Raw genomic sequence first — 20,689 nt, 5'->3', positions numbered from 1 at the left:
GTGCTTCTGGTGCTATTATGGTGTTTACGTCCCCCTGTTACCATTCATTTTTTAGTCTCAAACTTTGAACGCCTGTATTAAATCTCACTTTAGCCTCCTCTGCTCCAATGAATGCGTTCTTATTTTTCTCTTGTTTAAAAAAAGAAAAAAAACCTCATGTCTATTTCATTTCATCCATTACATTTTCCTAGTGATTGGAATACAATACTGGAAAGTGTGAGGTTATGCACTTTGGCAGGAAAAATCATAGAGCAAGTTATTATCTTAATGGCAAGAAACTGGAAAGTACTGTAGTACAAAGGGATCTGGGGGTCCTGGTGCACGAAACTCAAAAAGTTAGTATGCAGGTGCAGAAAGTGATCAAGAAGGCCAATGGAATGTTGGCTTTTATTGCTAGGGGGATGGAATATAAAAACAGGGAGGTATTGCTGCAGTTGTACAAGGTATTGGTGAGACCGCACCTGGAATACTGCATACAGTTTTGGTGTCCATACTTAAGAAAAGACATACTTGCTCTCGAGTCAGTACAAAGAAGGTTCACTCGGTTAATCCCGGGGATGAGGGGGTGGTCATATGAGGAGAGGTTGAGTAGATTGGGACTCTACTCATTGGAGTTCAGAAGAATGAGAGGCGATCTTATTGAAACATATAAGATTGTGAAGGGGCTTGATCGGGTGGATGCGGGGAGGATGTTCCCAATGATGGGTGAAACTAGAACTAGGGGGCATAATCTTAAAATAAGGGGCTGCTCTTTCAAAACTGAGATGAGGAGAAACTTCTTCACTCAGAGGGTGGTAGGTTTGTGGAATTTGCTGCCCCAGAAAGCTGTGGAAGCTACATCATTAAATAAATTTAAAACAGAAATAGATAGTTTCCTAGAAGTAAAGGGAATTAAGGGTTACGGGGAGTGGGCAGGAAATTGGACACGAGTCTAGGTTCGGAATGGTCATGGCCCTGTGGGTAGTGGAGTGGGCCCAGGGGCCGTGTAGCCTGGTTCTGCTCCTACTGTGTTCTAATTCTGTGTTAGATTTCAGGAGATGGTTTTATTCCTGTTCCTGGCTGGGGTGGAGATCGCCTTTACAGAAGGTAAGTACTGTAGAAAATATAGGGACAGAGTGATCTCCTGGAAGAATTTCGATCGCCTAGATGGGTCGGAGAGGAATTTCCCAGATTTTTTTCTCCCAAATTGGCCATTGGGTCTTTATCTGGTTTTTCGCCTCTCCCGGGAGATCACATGGGTTCGGGTGGATGCACAGTGATAGAAGATTTGAGGTTAGGATCAGATCAGCCATGATCTTATTGAATGGTGGAGCAGGCTCGAGGGGCCAATTGGCCTACTCCTGCTCCTATTTCTTATGTTCTTATGTTCTTATGATTCTACATTGTACTTTACTCCATAGCTGCAATATCCTTTCCATAATGAGGTACCCAAAACTGCATAAATAATCTAGCTGTGGCCAAACCAATGTTCTATATAGATTGAGGGTGTCTTACTTGAATTGCATTTATTTTTCCCCTTCCACTTTGTAACTTTATTCCTTTCATTTTTATTTCCTATCCAAATCTTTTCTGGTATTTTTCCAGCCTCTTTTTTTGCCCCCCACCAACCTCTTAAAGAAAAATCCACCCATTTGTTTTACTTACACTTCAGGGCATTGAAGGCTAGCTCGTACACCCAGCGTTGGAACTTCTCATCTCCGATTTCTGGGATAGTCGATTCTGGATCTTTGTCATAGTTTACAAGCCTTCTAGAAGGAGGTTTCGCAACATATATGTTCTGAAATATGTTAGCTGAAATCATGTAGACGTAATCAGGGTAGCCATCCTTCTCACCGGTACGTGTCTTACGCGAGATGGTCAATTCGTCAAGATTTGAGATCTCAGATGTAATTTCAGTTGAATAATTTGCTTCACATTTTGTATGCAGCATTTCTGAACTCTCTTGTAATTGGGTGACAGACTGAAATATTCAAACAAGTTCCACTTTCCCTGCAAAGATTAGAATGCAAACTCATATAGCTGATAACAAATTATCAGAACCGAACTAACCAACACTACTTAATACATAACTATTATACTAACCAGAGTAAGTCAGGCATGAAAACACAACTTTACAAAAACTGCCCATAAATAATCACCAGAAAAATTTATTCTGTATGTGTAACTTTTACTTTCACAGTGGATTACTACTTCAGTTTTTATTGCTATTTTTTCTTTTTAAATTCCTCCTTCCCAATTTTATCTACTAGATTTTCTCCTGCAGATATTGATTTCTGATTAAGGTATAGTTCCATTGGTGCTGACCATGCTCTTGTACCTCAACCAAGCAACCATTATTCATGTGAGCATCTTGGCAGTACCAACAGGTTATTTGACTGCAAAGGACACCACAGATAAAACCTGATTCCAGTCTAAATAGTTCATCTATTCAGTGCATAGTGTCAGCCTTGGCTCAGTGGTAGTACTTTCATCTCTCAGCAAGAAGGTTGTGGGTTCAAGTCTCACGCCACAGATTTGAGCATATAATCCAGGTTGACACTTAGTGCAGTACTGAGAAAATACAACATTGTCGGAGGTGTTGTCTTTCAGATGAAACGTTAAACCGCTGCCCCATTTTCACTCTCAGATGAATGTAAAAGATCCCATGGCACTATCTCGAAGAGCAGAGAAGCTCTCCCTGGTGTCCTGGCCAATGTTTATCCCTCCACCCATATCACTAAAACAGATTATCTACTCATTATCCCATTGCTGTTTGTGGAGCCTTGCTGTGTTTCCTACACTTCAAAAGAACTTTGTAGGCTGTAAAGTGCTTTGGGACACCCTCGGGTTGTGAAAGACGCTATATAAATGCAAGTTCTTTCTTTTTTCCTTTGCATAAACTAAGGCATTGAGACAGCTTGTGTTTTTGCCTTTTAAAGGAGTTCATCCTACAGTTATTTCATCATCTCCATATAAGTTTACATGTTCATAGCTAGATTTTTTTAATCATTATTTACTGACAAAACTTGACAATACAGAAGTTTCCTACCTTGTTTGAATTGTCAAGCAAATTATCAATTTACACCAACATAAACTTCAAGTTATATTACAAGTTGTGCATCTTTGCTCAAAAACTGCTATTGAAACTAAAAAATACCTAGTGCTTTAAACCACTTTCATTGAAGCCTCTGGACCCTGCCCTCATTCTATTTACATTTTCATTAGTGTGTAGTATTCAGGCATGCAAGCTGTTTATTTTTTGTAAAATAGCTATAAAAAAGTTATTTCCCATGAAACACCACTTTGCCTATGATGTCACAATAACCAATTTTCGTAGCAGCTTTTTCATTACATCACCAATCAATAGCTGACCAGCATTTCACTGTTTTCACATATTTAAAAAGTCAGAGAAACAGAGTTAGGAGAGGTTTTAGCACTGGAGGATGTTAGAGGTAGAAAGGGAGAAGACTATGGAGGAATTTAAACAAGAGGATAAGAATTTGCGGCATTAAGAGACCGTAACTAGATCAGCAATGGCAAGGGTGACAGACAAGCAGGACTTGGTGCAAGATAGGATACAGGCAGCAGAGTTAGGGGCAAGCTGACATTTATGGAGCATGGAGGATGGGAAGCCAGCTAGGAGAAAACTGGGGTAGAGTCTGGAGGCAACAAATGCATGCATGAAGCATGGGCAGATGTGGGCAAAATTGCAGAGGTAGAAGTAGGTAGTCTTTGTGATAGAGAGAATATGGGAGTCAGAAGTTCAGTTCAGGGTTTAATAAGACATAGAGGTTACAAACAGTCTGGTTCGCTCCAAAGCAGTGGCAGGAAATGAGAGGGGGGCAGGGGTGAGGAAATCAATGGCAAGGGTAATAAGTTAATGGTGAGGGCCATAGACAATGACTTTAGTCTTCCAGTGGCTCAGTCAGTAGCACTCTCGCCTCAGGGTCAGAAGGTTTGAGAGTTCAAGTCCCACTCCAGAGACTTGAGAACAAAAAAATCTAGTCTGATATTCAAGTGCTGCACTGTTGGTGCCGTCTTTCAGATGAGACGTTAACCTGAGGTCCTATCTGCTCTCTCGGGTGGATGTAAAAGATCCTATGGCACTATTTTGAAGAAGAGCCAGGGCAGTTATCTCTGGTGTCCTGGCCAATATTTATTCAATCAACATCACTAAAACAGATTATCTGGTCATTATCACTTTCTGTTTGTGGGAGCTTGCTGTACACAAATTAGGTGACCATGTATCCTACATTACAACATCTTCTTTGAAATAGTGCCATCCACCTGAGAGAGCAGATAGGACCTCAGGTTAATGTCTCATCCAAAAGACAACACTGACAGTGCAGCACTTCACTGGAGTGTCAGACTAATTTTTTGTTCTCCAGTCTCTGGAGTGGGACTTGAACCCACAACCTTCTGACTCCAAGGTGAGAGTGCTACAAGCTGAGCCACTGGCTGACACTTGAAAAAGTACTTCATTGGCTGTAAAGCTCTTTGGTTGTGAAAGACATTATATAAATGCATATCTTTCTTTCTTTCCCAAACTTCAGCTGGATGAAATTGTGACAGAGGTAGTGGAGGGATCAAGAGAGATGGTGGAAAGGTAGAGCTGATGGGTGGGTGTAAGCTGATCCCACATCTGCAGATGGTGTAGTCAAGGGGCAGTATTATTATTTAGATATAAGAGGAAGGGATGGATCCTTGGGGGACTGCTGAGGTGACAGTGCAGGGTGGGAAGAGAAGCCTTTGGTAGAAACCTTCTGGCTCAAGTTGGACAACAGAGGAGAGCAGTTGGTGGAGGGATGGCATAATTGACGGTGTCAAAAGTCCGCATCGAGGTCAAGGAGGGATAATGCACCGCCGTCACAGTCACAGAAGATATCATTTCTGATTTTGGTTAGGGCTATTTCTGAACTGTGACAGGGTGAGAAACCTGAATGGAGAAATTCAATCAGGGAGTTGCCAGAGAGATCGGCGCCGATCGAAGAGGCAACAACACGTTCAAGGACTTGAGAGGTAAAGGAGGTTGGAGGTGAGACAATAGTTAGCGAAGACAGAGATCAAGGGTGGGTCAAATCTTAATTTCACAAGTTTGAGAATTTAACAGCTCTTGCTGGCAATGGGACAGGAACATAATTCTGCATATATTCCACCGCCGAGAACAAATAAAATCTCAGCGAAGTTCGCATAACTTTTACCCAGATGTCACTTACATATAATTATAAACTTTTACAACATAGTTTTTTTACACTAAACCCTGCATAAAAAACGTTAATTCACTTTCGTCAACAAAGAAAAATGCAAGTTTTATAGAAGAGTAAATGCCCCCTCCCTCTTCTTTTGAAGCAGTAACTGCGCCGCAGCTTTCCCTTTGATTTAACAGCTGCGGCTGTTGCATGCAACAGGTGCACAGTATGTCTTCACTACAGTAGCTGAAATCCTTACCGTGGTCCAGATGCCCGAGATGTTTGCGAACTGCGGCTGAATGAACTTCCATGTGAAGCGGGCGGGCGGGCGGGCTGTGCGGGGCCCCTCCGCTCCTCCTCACGGAGAGTCGATGAGCTCAGCGCTCGGGCGGCATCGTTCAAATGTGGGCTGCTCCACTGCATTAACGGGGGGGGGGGCAGTGAGAGGACAGACACGTCACTAACACACAACTGCAAATAGCTCGCTCGCCCGCCCCCCCTCGTTAAACACCATAAAATACTTATTTTTATGTTTACTGTATATCCTTATTGATTTCTTTTGATGCAATAATGGGTGGGTCCTGCTGTTCAAATCTCTGTGCTGGACTCCTCAGCACGCACGGTTGCGGCAGGCCCGCGGTTTCTATGGTGACAGGCGGGGGAGCGGGACGCGCTCGGTGGGCCGGCGCTTCAGGCTGGGCGCCAGCTCGGAGCCGCTGAGTGAATGTTGGCCACTGCTGAGCACGTCTTCCTAATTTTAGCGGATCTGGCCAGAGGCGTCGGTGGAAGCGTCAAATGTATTTATTCTGCTTGTAAAAATACGGCCTCTTTGGGGGTGGGGGTAATCTGTGTCGCTCTTAAAAATAAAGCGGCTTCCTTCCCCCCTCTGTTGGCTCTGTCCATCATGCTCGGGCGGGGGCAAAGCAGCCACACGTTTGACGGTGAGTTGTGCTGATTCGGGGTCGTTCCTGGGATGCAGTCATGACACCAACTTGTATTTTTTGTTTACATTGGGCCATTTGCAGAGTTCAGATTTATTTAAATGATAATGCAACTTGTTCTTTGTAACAACAGAAAATGCTGCAAAAACTCAGCAGGCCAGGCAACATCTGTGGAGAGAAAATAGAGTCAACGTTTCGGGTCAAAACCCTTTGTCAAGACTGAAAATGCACAGGAAATGAAATAGATTAAAAGGCCAGGCTGGGAGAGAACAAGAGAAGTGAAGAGACATTAAGAGGTATTCAAAACGAGACGAGATGGTGATAAGACTAGTGGAGACAAAAGACGGCTCTAGATTAGGTGTGAAATGCGCTGGCAGAATGAGAGACAGCTGCCATGTGGGAGAGAAAAAAAGGGGGGAAAGGGCCAAAACAAAGCTGTGGATAAAAAATAAGTAAAAATGTAATGGGGGCCGAGGTTGTGATCTGAAATTGTTTAACTCGATATTGAGTCCGGAAGGCTGTAAAGTGCTTAATCGGAAGATGAGGTGCTGTTCCTCGAGCTTACGCTGAGCTTCCGTGGAACAATGCAAGAGCCCGAGTACAGTGAGGTCTGAGTGGGAATGGGGCGGTGAATTAAAATGACAGGCAACCGGAAGCTCGGGGTCATCCTTACGGACTGAACGGAGGTGTTCCGCAAAGCGGTCACCCAATCTGCGTTTGGTCTCCCCAATGTAGAGGAGACCACATCGTGAGCAGCGAATACAGTATACTAGATTGCAAGAAGTACAAGTAAATCGCTGTTTCACCTGGAAGGGGTGTTTGGGGCCCTGGACAGTGGGAAGGGGGGAGGTATAAGGGCAGGTGTTACATCTCCTGCGCTTGCACGGGAATGTGCCGGGTGAAGGGGAAGTGGTGCTGGGGGTGATAGAGGAGTGGACTAGGGTGTCTCGGAGGGAGTGGCCCCTACAGAATGCTGAAAGGGGAGGGGAAGATGCGTTTGGTGGTGGGATCACTTTGGAGGTGGTGGAAATAGCGGAGGATGATCCGTTGAATGTGGAGGCTGGTGGGGTGAAAGGTGAGGACAAGGGGAACCCTATCGTGGTTCTGGGAGGGAGGGGCAGGGGTGAGGGCAGAAGTGCGGGAGATAGAATGGACATGGTCGAGGGCCGTGTCAACCACGGTAGAGGGGAATCCTCGGTTGAGGAAAAAGGAAGACATGTCGGAAGCACTGGTATGGAAGGTGGCATAGTCCGAGCAGATGCGGCGGAGACGGAGAAACTGGGAGAATGTTCTTCGTGACAACAGAGCAAACTAAACAGGTTCCAGTCGCACACCTTATAAAAACATAATTAGGAGTAGGAGTAGGTCGTACAGCCCTTTGCATCTGCTCTGCCATTTAATATGATCATGGCTGATCTTGGACCTCAACACCACTTTCCCGCCTGATCCCCATATTCCTTGATTCCCCTAGAGTCCAAAAATCTATCTATCTCAGCCTTGAATATACTCAACGATTCAGCATCCACAGCCCTTTGGGGTAGAGAATTTCAAAAATTCACAATCCTCTGAGTGAAGAAATTCCTCCTCATCTCAGTCTTAAATGGCCTACCCCTTATCCTGAGACTATGCCCCCTAGTTCTAGACTCTCCAGCAGGGGAAACAGTCTCTTGCATCTTCCCTGTCAGCCCCCCTCAATATCATATGTTTCAATGAGATCACCATTCATTCTTCTAAACTCCAGAGAGTATAGGCCCATTCTACTCAATTTCTCCTCATAGGACAATCTTTTCATCCCAGGAATCAATCTAGTGAACCTTTGTTGCACCGCCTCTGAGGCAAGTATATCCTTCCTCAGATAAGACCAAAACTGTGCACAGTACTCCAGGTGTGGTCTCACCAAAGCCCTGTACAATTGTAGCAAAACTTCCTTACTCTTGTACTCCAACCACCTTGCAATAAAGGCCAACATGCCATTTGCCTTTCTAATTGCTTGCTGTACCTGCGTGCTAACTCTGTGATTCCTGTACGAGGACACCTGAATCTCTCCGAACACCAACATTTAATAGTTTCTCACCATTTAAAACATATTGTTTTTCTATTCTTTCTAACAAATTGAATAACCTCACATTTACCCACATTATACTCAATTTGCCACCATATTGCCCACTTGCTTAATCTGTGTCTTTGCCTTTGCAGGCTCTTTGTGTCCTCTTCACAGCTTACTTTCCCACCTAACTTTGTATCATCAGCAAACTTGGATACATTGCACTCAGTCCCTTCATCTAAGTCATTAATATAGATTGTAAATAGCTGAGGCCCAAGCACTGATCCTTGCGGCACCTCACTAGTTACAGCCTGCCAACCGGAAAATGGCCCGTTTATCCCTACTCTCTGTTTTCTGTCCGTTAACCAATTCTCTATCCATGATAATACATTACCCATGAGCCCTTATCTTGCGTAGCAACCTTTTATGTGGCACCTTATCAAATGCCTTTTGGAAATCCAAATATACTACATCCACTGGTTCCCCTTTATCTACCCTGATAGTAACATCCTCAAAAAACTCTAATAAATATGTTAAATATGATTTCCCATTCATAAAACCATGTTGACTCTGTCTAATCATATTGGCCCAGAAATTCGGGTCGGGGGCTTCCCGCGGGTGTAAGCCTCCGACCTGCACTTACCTTGCGCGCCGGCCGTTGAGCTGTGGGCCCCCGTGGAATTGCGATCCTGGGCCTCCTCCAACTGCCGGCGCGCAGTGCTTGCGTATCCCAGGGGCACAGTTAGTTCGATGTGTCCCCTGGGATCACATGGGCCATGGAGAGCCAATGGTAGCAGGGAATGCTTCATTCATAAGTTTGACAGGAAGACCTGTCAAACTTATAAATACTATAAGCCCCAAAACATCACTAAATCTTCAAATAAATTTTTAAAAATCACATTTTTTAAATAAACTATAAATTACATGAAATAACTATTTTAAATAATATAAATTTTTGAAAAAAATAATTTTATTTTCTAACGGGGCTAAAAATAAACTTACCTTTCTTTAAAGTATTTAAATATAATAAACCTGTGGAAAAAATGTTTTCATTTTAATTAATTCACCACTTACCTTGTAAAAAGCAGGCCTTGCGACTGCTTTTTACATGTCTAACTTCTGGAGACTTACCTTCCCGGGAAAACCTGCAAAAAAAACGTAAGTTCGATGCGCACGCGCAGCCTCTACTGCGCACGCATTCGACCTCTGAACCCCTTCTTTCAGGGGAACGGAAGTGCCGGTTTCCCACGCATGCGCAGTGCATGCAAGAAACCGGCACTTCCATTGGACTTACGGGTGAGTAGCCCATGCGTACTCACCCGTGGAGACCTGAATTTCTGGGCCATTATGTTTTTCTAAGTGCCCTGTTACTATTTCCTTAATAATGGATTCCAGCATTTTCCCGATGACTGATGTCAGGCTAACTGGCCTATAGTTCTCTGCTTTCTCTCTCCCCACTTTCTTGAAAAGCAGGGTTAAATTTGCTACCTTCCAATCAGCTGGGACCGTTCCAGAATCTAGGGAAATTTGGAAGATCACAACCAATGCATCCACTATCTCTGCAGCCACTTCTTTTAGAACCCTAGGATGTAGGCCATCAGGTCCAGGGGATTTGTCAGCTTTTAGTCCCATTAGTTTCTCAAGCACTTTTTCTCTACTGATATTAATTACTTTATGTTCCGCACTCTCATTAGCCCCTTGGTTCCCCCCTATTTTTGGTATGCTATTTGTATCTTCTACTGTGAAGACAGATACAAAATATCTGTTTAAAGTCTCTGCCATTTCCTTATTCGGCATTATAATTTCTTCTGTCTCAGCCTCTAAGGGACCAATGCTTACTTTTGCTACTCTCTTCCTGTTTACATACTTGTAGAAGCTCTTACAATTTTTTAATGTTTCTTGTTAGTTTACTCTCATTCTATTTTCTCCCTTTTTATCAATTTTTTGGTCATCCTTTGCTGGTTTCTGAAGCTCTCCCAATCCTCAGGATTTCTGCTATTCTTTGCAACATTTTAAGCCTCTTTTTTTAATTTAATACTTAACTTCTTCAGTTAGCCACGGATGGATCATGTTTCCTGTCGAGTTTTTATTTCTCAATGGAATGCATATTTGTTGAGAATTTGGGAATATTTCTTTAGTTGTTTGCCACTTATCTACCTTTCAATCTAATTTCCCAATCTACCTTAGCCAACCCGCCCCTTTTACCAATGTCATTGGCTTTATTTAAGTTTATGACTCTAGTTTTTCACTTAATTATTTCACTCTCAAACCCAATGTGAAATTCTATCACATTATGATCCCAGAGGATCCTTTACTATGAGATTACTAATTACTAATTAACCCTGTCTCATTACACAGTACAAGATCTAAAGTAGCATGTTCCCTGGTTGGTTCCACAACGTACTGTTCTAGGAAACTGTCTCGAATACATTCCATGAACTTGTCCTCCAGACTACCTTTGCCAATTTGACTTGCCCAGTCTCTATGATAATTAAAGTCCCCCACGATTATTGTACTACCTTTGTTATAAGCTCCTACTATTCGTTGCTGAATACTCTGTCCAATGGTATAGCTATTGTTTGGGGGCCTATAAACTACTCCCTACCAGTGTTTTCTGCCCTTTGATAGTTCTTATCTCCACCCATACTGATTCTACTTCCTGATCTTCCAAGCTAAGATCCTTTCTTACTACTGTTCTTATGTCATCTTTTATTATCAGGGCAACCCCCCCTACTTTTCCATTCTGCTTTTGAAGTATCGTCACTGTTGTAATGTAGGACAAATGTAAGAAGTCACACAACACCAGGTTATAGTCCAACAGCTTTATTTGAAATCACAAGCTTTCGGAGCGCTGCTCCTTCGTCAGGTGAAGTGGAGAAATGCATAAAGACACAGCTTATATAGTCAGAGAATAATGTCAGATGTTTACAGGTAATCTTGCCAACTGCCATTTATCACACCTCTGCAGAGAGATAATCACAGCAATCAAAGGTGTGAATGGTGTCCAAACAGGTCAGTCAGGAAAACATTACATCAAAGAACAATGAGATGGGGTCACAAGGGGTCAAATATTGCAGATGCTGGGGTCTGCATGAAAAACAAAAAAACAGACAAAAAACATTTTTTTTTTTTGCTGGAAATCACAGCAGGTCCGGCCGCATCTGTGTAGCGAGAACAAGCCTATGTCGACTCAAGTCTGGATGACCCTGCGTCAATGTAGGAAACATGGCAGCCAAGATGCACACAGCAATCTCCCAGAAACAATAATGTGATAATGACCAGTTATTTAGTGATAACATAATTTAGTGATGTTGATTGAGGGATAAATATTGCCCAAGACACCGGAGGTAACCCTCCCCCCGGGCTCTTTATCGAAATAGTGCCATGGGATCTTTTATGTCCCCTGAGAGAGCAGACAAGGCCTTGGTTTAGCATCTCATCTGAAAGGCAACACCTCCAACCGGAATTTAGAAGAATGAGAGGTGATCTTATTGAAACATATAAGATACTGAGGGGGCTCGACAGGGTAGATGCAGAGAGGATGTTTTCCCTCATGGGGAAATCTAGAACTCGGGAGCACAGTCTCAGAATAAAGGGTTGCCCTTTTAGAACTGAGATGAGGAGAAACTTCTCTCAGAGGGTTGTAAATTTGTGGAATTCTCTGCCCCAGAGAGCTGTGGAGGCTGGGTCATTAAATACATTTAAAGTGGAGATAGACACATTTTTGCAAGATAAGGGAGTGAAGGGTTATGGGGAGTGGGCTGGGAAGTGGCTTTGAGCCCTAGATCAGCCATGATCTTATTGAATGGCGGAGCAGGCTCGAGGGGCCAAGTGGCATATCCCTGCTCCTATTTCTTATGACAGTGCAGTAGTCCCTCACTACTGTATTGGAGTGTCGACCTAGATTTTTGTGTTTAAATCTTTGAAGTGGGACTTGAACCCATAACCTTCTACCACAGAGGCGAGAGTGCTACCAACGGAGCCAAAGCTAATACTGGTGTCAACAAAGCTGCCACTTTTGTACACATCAAAGAGCAAATTCAGGAAGACTTAAACAGATTTTATAGAAAAATAAAACTGACAGATTACTTGAACTCCCCACTAAGACAAACAACATTCCACACCACCATCAGAATGGACTCCACAAATAACCGGGTCAACCCTGAAATCATAAATTTCATTAGATAAACATTGAGAAATAGGAAAAAAACATAAAAATAAAAATAAATCCTTACCAGAAAAGAGAGAAGGGCACTGACAGAACTAAAAAGCAACCCAGACATCATCATAGAAACAGCAGATAAGGGCAGAAGTACAGTATATTTATAATGGACAAGCAACAATACCTGATTAAAGCACACAGACAACTAAATAATACTAACCACTGCACTAAGTTAACAAGAATCAGTCTATGAGGAAACACATGCATGCTCATGCTCAACTAAAGATTACCATCTGAGAAGGGGGGAGAAAAGGAAGAATTTGCATTTATATAGCGCCTTTCACATCCTCAAGGTGTCCTGAAATACTTCACAGTCAAAAAAGTACTTCTGAAGTGTCGTGACTTTTGTAATGTAGGGAAACACTGCAGCCAGTTTGCACACAGCAAGGTTCCACTAACAGCAATGAGATAAATCTGTTTTTAATGGTTTTGGTTGATGGATAAATGTTGGCCAGGACATCAGAAGAACACCTTTGGTCTTCTTCAAATAGTGCTATGGGATTGTTACATCCACCATGGGGCCTCGGTTTAATGTCTCATCCGTAAGACAACACTTATGACAGTGCAGCATTCCCTCATTACTGCACTGGAGTGTCAGCAATGTCCCATTAAGCTGCGTGGCCGCGCAGCGGTCTAGAGGTCCCAAGCAGCCAGACCACCAGCTTTTAAATGGAAAAACCATGCACGCGCGGAAATTTGAATGGGATACACAGCTCGTTAAAGGGGACGCACACCCAAAAAAAAATTAGAGGGAACATTGAGTGTCAGCCTAGTTTATGTGATCAAATCCTGGAGTGCAACTTGAACCTACTGTAATGATCAATAACATGTCATTCTAGAGTGGTACACTAGATGGAGCCATAGAGCTGTATATTTAGTTGTATGTGTTTAAGACTACACTGCCCACGATGCACTAGGCTACCCACAAGGCAGTAGTCAAGATGGCTGCCTGCACACAGAAGTACACATGCTGAATCTCTACAGATGCTGTACCTAGAGAACATGTACTGAATAAATGACTAGCTAGAAGCTAGCTGTTCATAATAAGAATGTCTAGTTATTAATGAACATAACATGGTACCAGGAGTGGGGTGAAGATCTGCTCAAAATTGTGAAATGCGACATGGAGAATTTGAAGCCACCGGAGTTTTTGAATCTCACGGGAAATGTCGACTACAATTGGCAGACTTTCAAACAACAATTCGAACTCTACATTGCTGCCATCGGGTTCGGTACAAAGCCAGACACAAGGAAAATAGCGTTGCTGATCACAGTTGCAGGCCCACAGGTGATAGAGGTATTTAATACATTTGTATTTAATCCAGAGGAGAACAGAAACAAATTAGACGATGTGCTAAAGAAATTTGATACACATTGTTCTCACAAAAAGAATGAAACCTATGAGAGGTATGTGTTCTGTTCAAGGACACAGCAGCAAAATGAGACTTTTGATAGCTTTGTGACTGATCTGAAACTGAAAGCACAGACATGTAATTTCTCTGAGCTGAAAGCATCCATGATTCGTGCCCAAATTGTGTTTGGTATTCATGATAAAAAGGTCAGAAACGTCTGTTGTGAGAAACCGAACTGACATTGGAAAATGCTGTGAAAATATGCCACGCCAGTGAGCTAGCTTGACAGCACGCGAAGACTTTCAGTGAAATCAATAATGATGCGATTGTAGTAAGCGCTGCTGTCGGTGCTGTGTCCTACAAAGGGAAGAAACATGGGCAGAACAGAAACGAAAAGCAATCGGAGGAAGGAATTTTTAATTGTAAACGCTGTGGTTACAAACACCAGTTAAGACAATGCCCAGCATTTGGAAAAATGTGCACAAAATGTCATGGAAAGAATCACTTTGCCAAACAATGCTTTTCAAAAGTAAAAACAAAGAAAGGGCAACAAGTCCAAGTCAATGTGATTGAGGACACTGATTTAAGTGAGACATTTTTTGTAGGAATGGTGTCATGTGACAATATAGAAAACGATACAGAAAATGTGCAGCCCTCAGGAATAAACAATGCTGAACATAAAGTTAATGCAGTAAAAGAGGACAAATGGATGATCCCACTGCGGGTAAATGGAGCATTAGTTACATTGAAACTAGACACTGGGGCAAAAGCAAACTTAATCAGTATAAGTGATATTAAAAACATGAAAGAAAAGCCCAAAATACAGAAAAAGTCAGTACTACTGAAGAGCTATAATGGACAGAAAATAGATAGCTTAGGTGTATGCAGACTTAAAGTGACAGTCAAAGACAAAGTGCATCATCTCATGTTTTCTGTTGTGGCTGAAGGACTTGATTCACTACTGGGTGACAAAGCTTGTGAGGACTTAGAACTGGTCAAGAGAGTATACCGTATAAACTGTGCCATAAACAGACCAGATGACTCAGTGGATTCTGTAGTAAATAATTTCCAGGATGTGTTCAAAGGATTTGGAGTTCTACCATTCACTTACAAGATCCAGCTAAAGGAGGATGCTCAGCCAGTGGTACATGCTCCACGAAGAGTTCCAGCACCCCTGCGTGACCGGCTCAAGAATGAACTGGACAGAATGACCACACTAGGAGTCATCAGGAAAGTCGAAGAGCCAACAGACTGGGTTAACTCCATGGTATGTGTATAGAAAAAGAACAATGATCTAAGAATATGCATGGGTCCAAAGGACTTAAATGCAAACATAAAACGTGAACACTACCAGATTCCCAAGCGAGAAGAAATCACCAGTGAAATGTCAGGTGCCAGATACTTTACAAAGCTCGATGCCTCACAAGGATTTTGGCAACTAAAACTGGATGAAGAGAGCACCAAATACTGTACCTTCAACACACCATTTGGCAGGTATTGTTCCCTCAGAATGCCTTTCGGGATAATATCTGCATCTGAAATCTTTCATAGAGCGATGGAACACATAATTGAAGGTCTGGAAGGAGTTCGGGTCTATGTTGATGACATCATCATCTGGGGCTCCACACTGAAAGAACACAATGAGAGACTGACTAAAGTGCTACAGAGCATACGCCGGAATGGACTGGAGCTCAACAAAGCCAAGTGTCAGTTTGGCGTCCAGGAAGTCACTTTCCTAGGAGATAATCTATCTGGTAAAGGAATAGAGCCAGATATGGAAAAAGTAAACGCCATACTCAACATGCCCCGACCCACTGACAAAAAAGGAGTGCTACGCATCATGGGGATGATAAACTTCATTGGAAAGTTCATTCCTAACTTGTCAGCCAAGACAACCTGTCTGCGAGACCTGCTACATAAAACAAATGAGTTCGCATGGACAGAAAGACATGAACAAGAGTGGATGAACCTCAAAACATTGCTGACAACCACACCTGTACTCACTTTCTTTGACCCAACAAAGAGAATCAAAGTGTCAACGGATGCATCAAAAGGTGGCCTAGGCGCGGTCTTGCTACAAGCAGAGGGTGAAGATTGGAAGCCTGTTGCCTATGCCTCCAGGTCTATGACTGATACTGAGTGTCGATACGCCCAGATTGAAAAGGAATGTCTAGGCTTGCTAGTTGGATTAGAAAAGTTTCATGGCTACATATATGGACTTCCCACCTTCACAGTTGAGACAGACCACAGCCCACTGGTTGCCATCATAAAAAAAAACCTGAATGAGATGTCTCCAAGGATTCAACGACTTATGATGAAGCTGCAAAGATATGACTTTGAACTGATCTACACACCAGGCAAATACATAGTGTTAGCAGATGCACTATCCTGAGCACCCACAATGAGTCATGTGAGCTCTACTGAAGAAGACATGGATGTTCATGTGAGTATGGTCACTGCTGCGCTGCCCGTGTCAGACACAAAATCAAAGCAAATAACAGAAGAAACAGTAAAAGATACAGTGTTACAAACAGTAATAGAAAACATTCATCATGATTGGCCAAAAGGTTCCTGCCCAAAATACTTTCACATAAGGTCAGAATTGAGTGTCGCAAGTGGACTATTACTAAAACAAAACAGAATAGTCATTCCACAGGCTCTACATCAAGACATGCTCAAAAGGATTCATGAGGGACACCTCGGAATTGAAAAATGCAAAAGGAGAGCAAGAGACACTGTTTATTGGCCTGGCATAAATAAGGACATTGAGAACATGATAGGCAAATGTGAGACATGTCAGAAACACCAAAACAAACAAACAAAGGAACCAATGATAGTAGCTGACTTACCAACAGCACCATGGCAAAAGGTTGGTATGGACCTCTTTCATTTAAATGGTAAAGAATATCTAATAGTGATTGACTACTATTCTAACTATCCTGAGATGGCGCTGCTCTCAAGCACATCAGCAAGCAGTGTCATAATGCATGTGAAATCCATCTTTGCCAGACATGGAATTCCCAGGATTGCCATTAGCGACAATGGTCCGTGCTTCAACTGTAAGGAGTGGCAACAGTTTGCAGCACATTATGACTTTCAGCACATCACATCCAGTCCTCTATATGCTCAGTCGAATGGTAAGGCAGAGAAAGGTGTTCAAGTTCTCAAGCAGCTACTGAAGAAAGCGACAGAAAGCAAGTCTGATCCTTATCTCGCCCTGCTGAGCTACCGAGCCTCACCTTTAGACTGTGGTTCTTCACCTGCTGAACTACTAATGGGTCGCAAGTTGCGCACCACGCTACCCTGCTGTGCAAAAGAACAGCAAAGTAAGGAACTGAGACAGAGACTTCAACTGTTAAAGCTGAAACAGAAATCATACTATGACAAGTCATCCAAAACTCTAAAACCATTGACAAAGGATGATGTTGTCAGGATTGAGGATCCAGATGCATGGAACAGGAAAGCTACAGTTCTTGAGGAAGTACGACCAAGGTCATACACTGTTAGAACTGAGGAAGGACAGATTCTCAGGAGGAACCGCCGTTCCCTCCTGAAAACACAAGAAACTATCCAAGAGCAGATTGATGACAATGCCGCAACTGAATCTTGTCATTCACCACCAGAACAATCTCATGAAAACACATCAGACTTACCCATGCTGAGAAGACCCACACGTGTAGTAAAAAAGCCTGATAGACTTAATCTTTGAGTACAAAGAAAAACTATATTGAAAATGTATTGACTGTTGTGAAAATGTTTATGTTTATAGAGCACTAACAAAAGTGTTACTGATACCATCTGATGTAAGAAAAAGGAGACTTACCATCAAGTAACTTTAAAGTAAGCTTTAAGTAACTTATAAACACACTATATACACGAGAGGTCTTTACCATGCCTCTGGTAGAAGCCTCTTACAATACTGAACAGACCAGTATTTATACCAGTCCAACAGGAAGTGACATATGACAGGAAGTGAGGTATGTACACAGTTCATAGTTCATAGTTCACAGGAAGTGATGACATAACTTCCCGGAAGTTATCATTTTTATCACATTCTTCCCTCCTGCAGGATTAGGAGGCTGTGGTCTACCTTTTGGTCCGCAGCCGCCGAACAAGGAAGAGTCGCACCCGTTTGGATTCCCGTCGTAGAGGGTCGCTGGTCCGCTTACATGCGGTTGGCCATTGGTCAGAGTCTGTGTGGCCTGGATTGCCCTGTGAAGGGTCGGGGAGATCATGGCTTCGAGTACGAGCCCCAATAGGTTCAAAGTCGGACTGCCTCTGTTCAGAGGGAGGTGCAGAGCTGGTCTGTGGTGGATCAGTACTTTCATGCGCGGTACTGGGAGGGTCGCAACCTTGAGCACGGGGTTCTACCGGCACCAAGCTAGTTGGTGTCCGATCAGGATCCTGGAGAGGGGTACCCGATAGGTCCCAAGAGTTTCCTGGTGAAATGCCATCACCCGATGTCCCACTAGGTCCTGGTGGGCAGGGAGCCAGATCCCGTAATGATACGGTAGATTCTCGGCCGTCGGAATATCGTATGTTTGCATAGGTGGGGTTGGCATCGGTTAGTTCGACCTCGTCTACAAGAGGGTCATTTTTAGATGTCCGAACGTATCTTCGGAGTAATACAGGTCCAGGAGTAGTTAGCCATGACGGGAGTGATGTCCCATGAGATGAGCGACGCTGGAATCCAAAGAACCGCTCATGAGGTGTAGTATTTGTGGCTGTAGAAAGCAGGGACCGTATAGAGTGCAATGCATCCGGAAGCACTGTTTCCCATTGCTGGTCTGGTAGGCCCCGAGATCTTAAAGCGAGACGTACGGAATTCCAGATGATACCGTTATACCTCTCTACCTGCCCATTTCCGATGGGATGGTATGGTGTTGTTTTGCTTGTAGCAATTCCCCGTTCTGAGAGGTAGTCCTTGAGTTCACTTGACATAAAGGATGGACCCCGATCTGAGTGAATATAAGCCGGCATGCCACAGAGAGAAAATACCTGCTCAAGGCAGCAGATTACTGTGGACGCCAGCATATTGGAGCAGGGGAAGGCAAACGGAAAACGTGAATATTCGTCGATCATGGTGAGCAAATATGTGTTCCGAGTTGAAGAGGGCACTGGTCCCTTAAAATCGATGCTAAGTCGTTGCATCGGTTGGGTTGCATGTATGAGTATACCATCTGAGGGGCGGAAGAACTGAGGTTTTAATTCCGCACAAAGCCGGCATTCTGAGCATATTTTCTTTACATCTCCAGTGGAAAAAGGGAGATTCCGTGATCGTACGAAATGTAGCATGCGCGTAACGCCAGGATGACACAAACCATTGTGGACATCCATGAGAGTGGAGGATGACATAGTGGAGCAGAATGCCCGTGTGAGGGTGTCCGGGGCCACATTCTCCTTGCCAGGCCGATAGAGAATGGTATAACCAAAAGAGGCCAGTTCCATCCTCCAAAGTTGTATTTTATTATTCTTAATTTTGGTTCGTTTTCGATTATCGAGCATGAAGGCGACTGATCGTTGGTCCGTGATCAATGTAAAGTGCTGGCAAGCTAGAAAATGGTTCCACTTCCGTACTGCCTCTATGATGGCTGTGGCTTCTTTCTCAACCGGAGGATAATGTAGCTCGGCACCTTGTAAGGTCCTGGACATAAATGCTACAGGACGACCTTCCTGATTCAGAGTAGCCGAGATCGCCACCTCCGAGGCATCACATTCAACCACGAAAGGGAGATTCTCATCAATGGAGTGAAGAGCCGCTTTCTCCAACTGTTTTTTGAGAAGGTTAAAGGCTGCAACAGCCACTGTTCCCAGTGGAAATGATCTAGCATGCAGCAAGGGTTGGATTTTGTCCGAAAAATGAGGAATCCATTTAGCGTAGTATGCAAACAGACCGAGAGCCCGACGTAAAGAAGCCGGATTCTTAGGTGACGGGAGCTCTTGGAGCGGGCGAAGTCTTTCTGGGTCTGGCTTAATGATACCATTGCCTACGCAGTAGCCAAGGATGTTGATGGTCGGTTGCGACTCAACAGATTTGGATTCATTCAGGGTCAAATTACGGCGATGGAGGGCATCCCGAAATTTTTGGAGGTTGGAGTCGTGTTCCTGTTGATCGTGACCTGCAATGGTAATGTTATCAAGATAGGGAAACGTGTCCCTTAGGTTATCCTGCTTAACCAGGCCATCCATTGCCCATTGAAAGACAGCCACTCCATTAGTAACCCCGAATGGGAGGCGACGAAATTGGTACAGCCGTCCATTAGCCTCAAAGGCTGTGTACTGCTTATCTGAGACCTTCAAGGGTAACTGATGATAGGCACTTTTTAAATCGTAAGTTGAGAACACTTTGTATTCGGCCAGTTTATTAACCATATCATCAATGCGTGGCAATGGGTAGGCGTCCAAGTCGGTATATTGATTGATGGTTTGCGAATAATCGATGCATAGTCGCTGTTTGTGAGGTTTTAGAGGGTTCTTGACAATGACGACTTGAGCCCGCCAGGGCGACGAACATGGTTCAATGATATCCTCTGCTAGAAGTCGAGAGATTTCAGCCGCAATAAAAGATTGGTCTTCCTGATTAAAGCGCCGCGATTTCGTTATTATCGGTTGGCATTGAGGCGGGATACTGGCAAATAATGAGGGTTCATCAAGTGAAGCTGCTGATAATGCACAAAATGGTAATTTAGACGGTATATTAGAAATAGTAAGTCCGGGTTTGGATCCACCAAACTCAATGGTGAGTTTCTTATGCTGTTTTTGGAAGTCCAGCCCTAAGAGGAGATCACTACATAAGTCCTTGAGCACCGAAAGTCGGGTGGAAGGATACATACGACCATGAAGTGTCATATCAACAACACAAAAGCCGGAGATTCTGGTATTAAGTGATGACTGGGCCATCGCAATTGCCTGGTCTGATGGGAAGACATGTAGTTTCAATTTCGCAACAATCTGTTCCTTAA

At 43.5% G+C, this 20,689-nt stretch overlaps 1 protein-coding gene across 5 annotated transcripts in view; it reads right to left on the bottom strand.

Annotated features, from left to right (window-relative positions):
• The window catches only part of LOC147123219 (protein NSUN7-like), a 185,528-nt gene extending 179,694 nt beyond the window's left edge, over window positions 1-5,834 (bottom strand). For 2 of the 5 annotated variants that reach the window (XM_085969093.1, XM_085969103.1), the window contains exons 1-2: window positions 5,428-5,830; window positions 1,645-1,989 (exon numbers count right to left, since the gene is read on the bottom strand). In XM_085969093.1, coding sequence (XP_085825219.1) covers window positions 1,645-1,930 — 286 coding nt within the window. In that variant the 5' untranslated portion in view covers window positions 1,931-1,989; window positions 5,428-5,830. Of the gene's footprint in view, window positions 1-1,644; window positions 1,990-5,427 lie in introns of those variants that run through there. The other 3 variants (XM_085969109.1, XM_085969118.1, XM_085969135.1) reach the window with 3 other exon arrangements.
• Window positions 5,835-20,689: the final 14,855 nt, after the last annotated feature.

Source organism: Somniosus microcephalus, chromosome 2 (genome assembly GCF_052327205.1).
Source record: "Somniosus microcephalus isolate GS21.2 chromosome 2, FLI_Smic_1.0, whole genome shotgun sequence".
Lineage (NCBI taxonomy): Eukaryota > Metazoa > Chordata > Chondrichthyes > Squaliformes > Somniosidae > Somniosus > Somniosus microcephalus.
The sequence above is the reverse complement of the archived record's forward strand: the minus strand, read 5'-3'. Positions and strand labels throughout refer to the sequence as shown.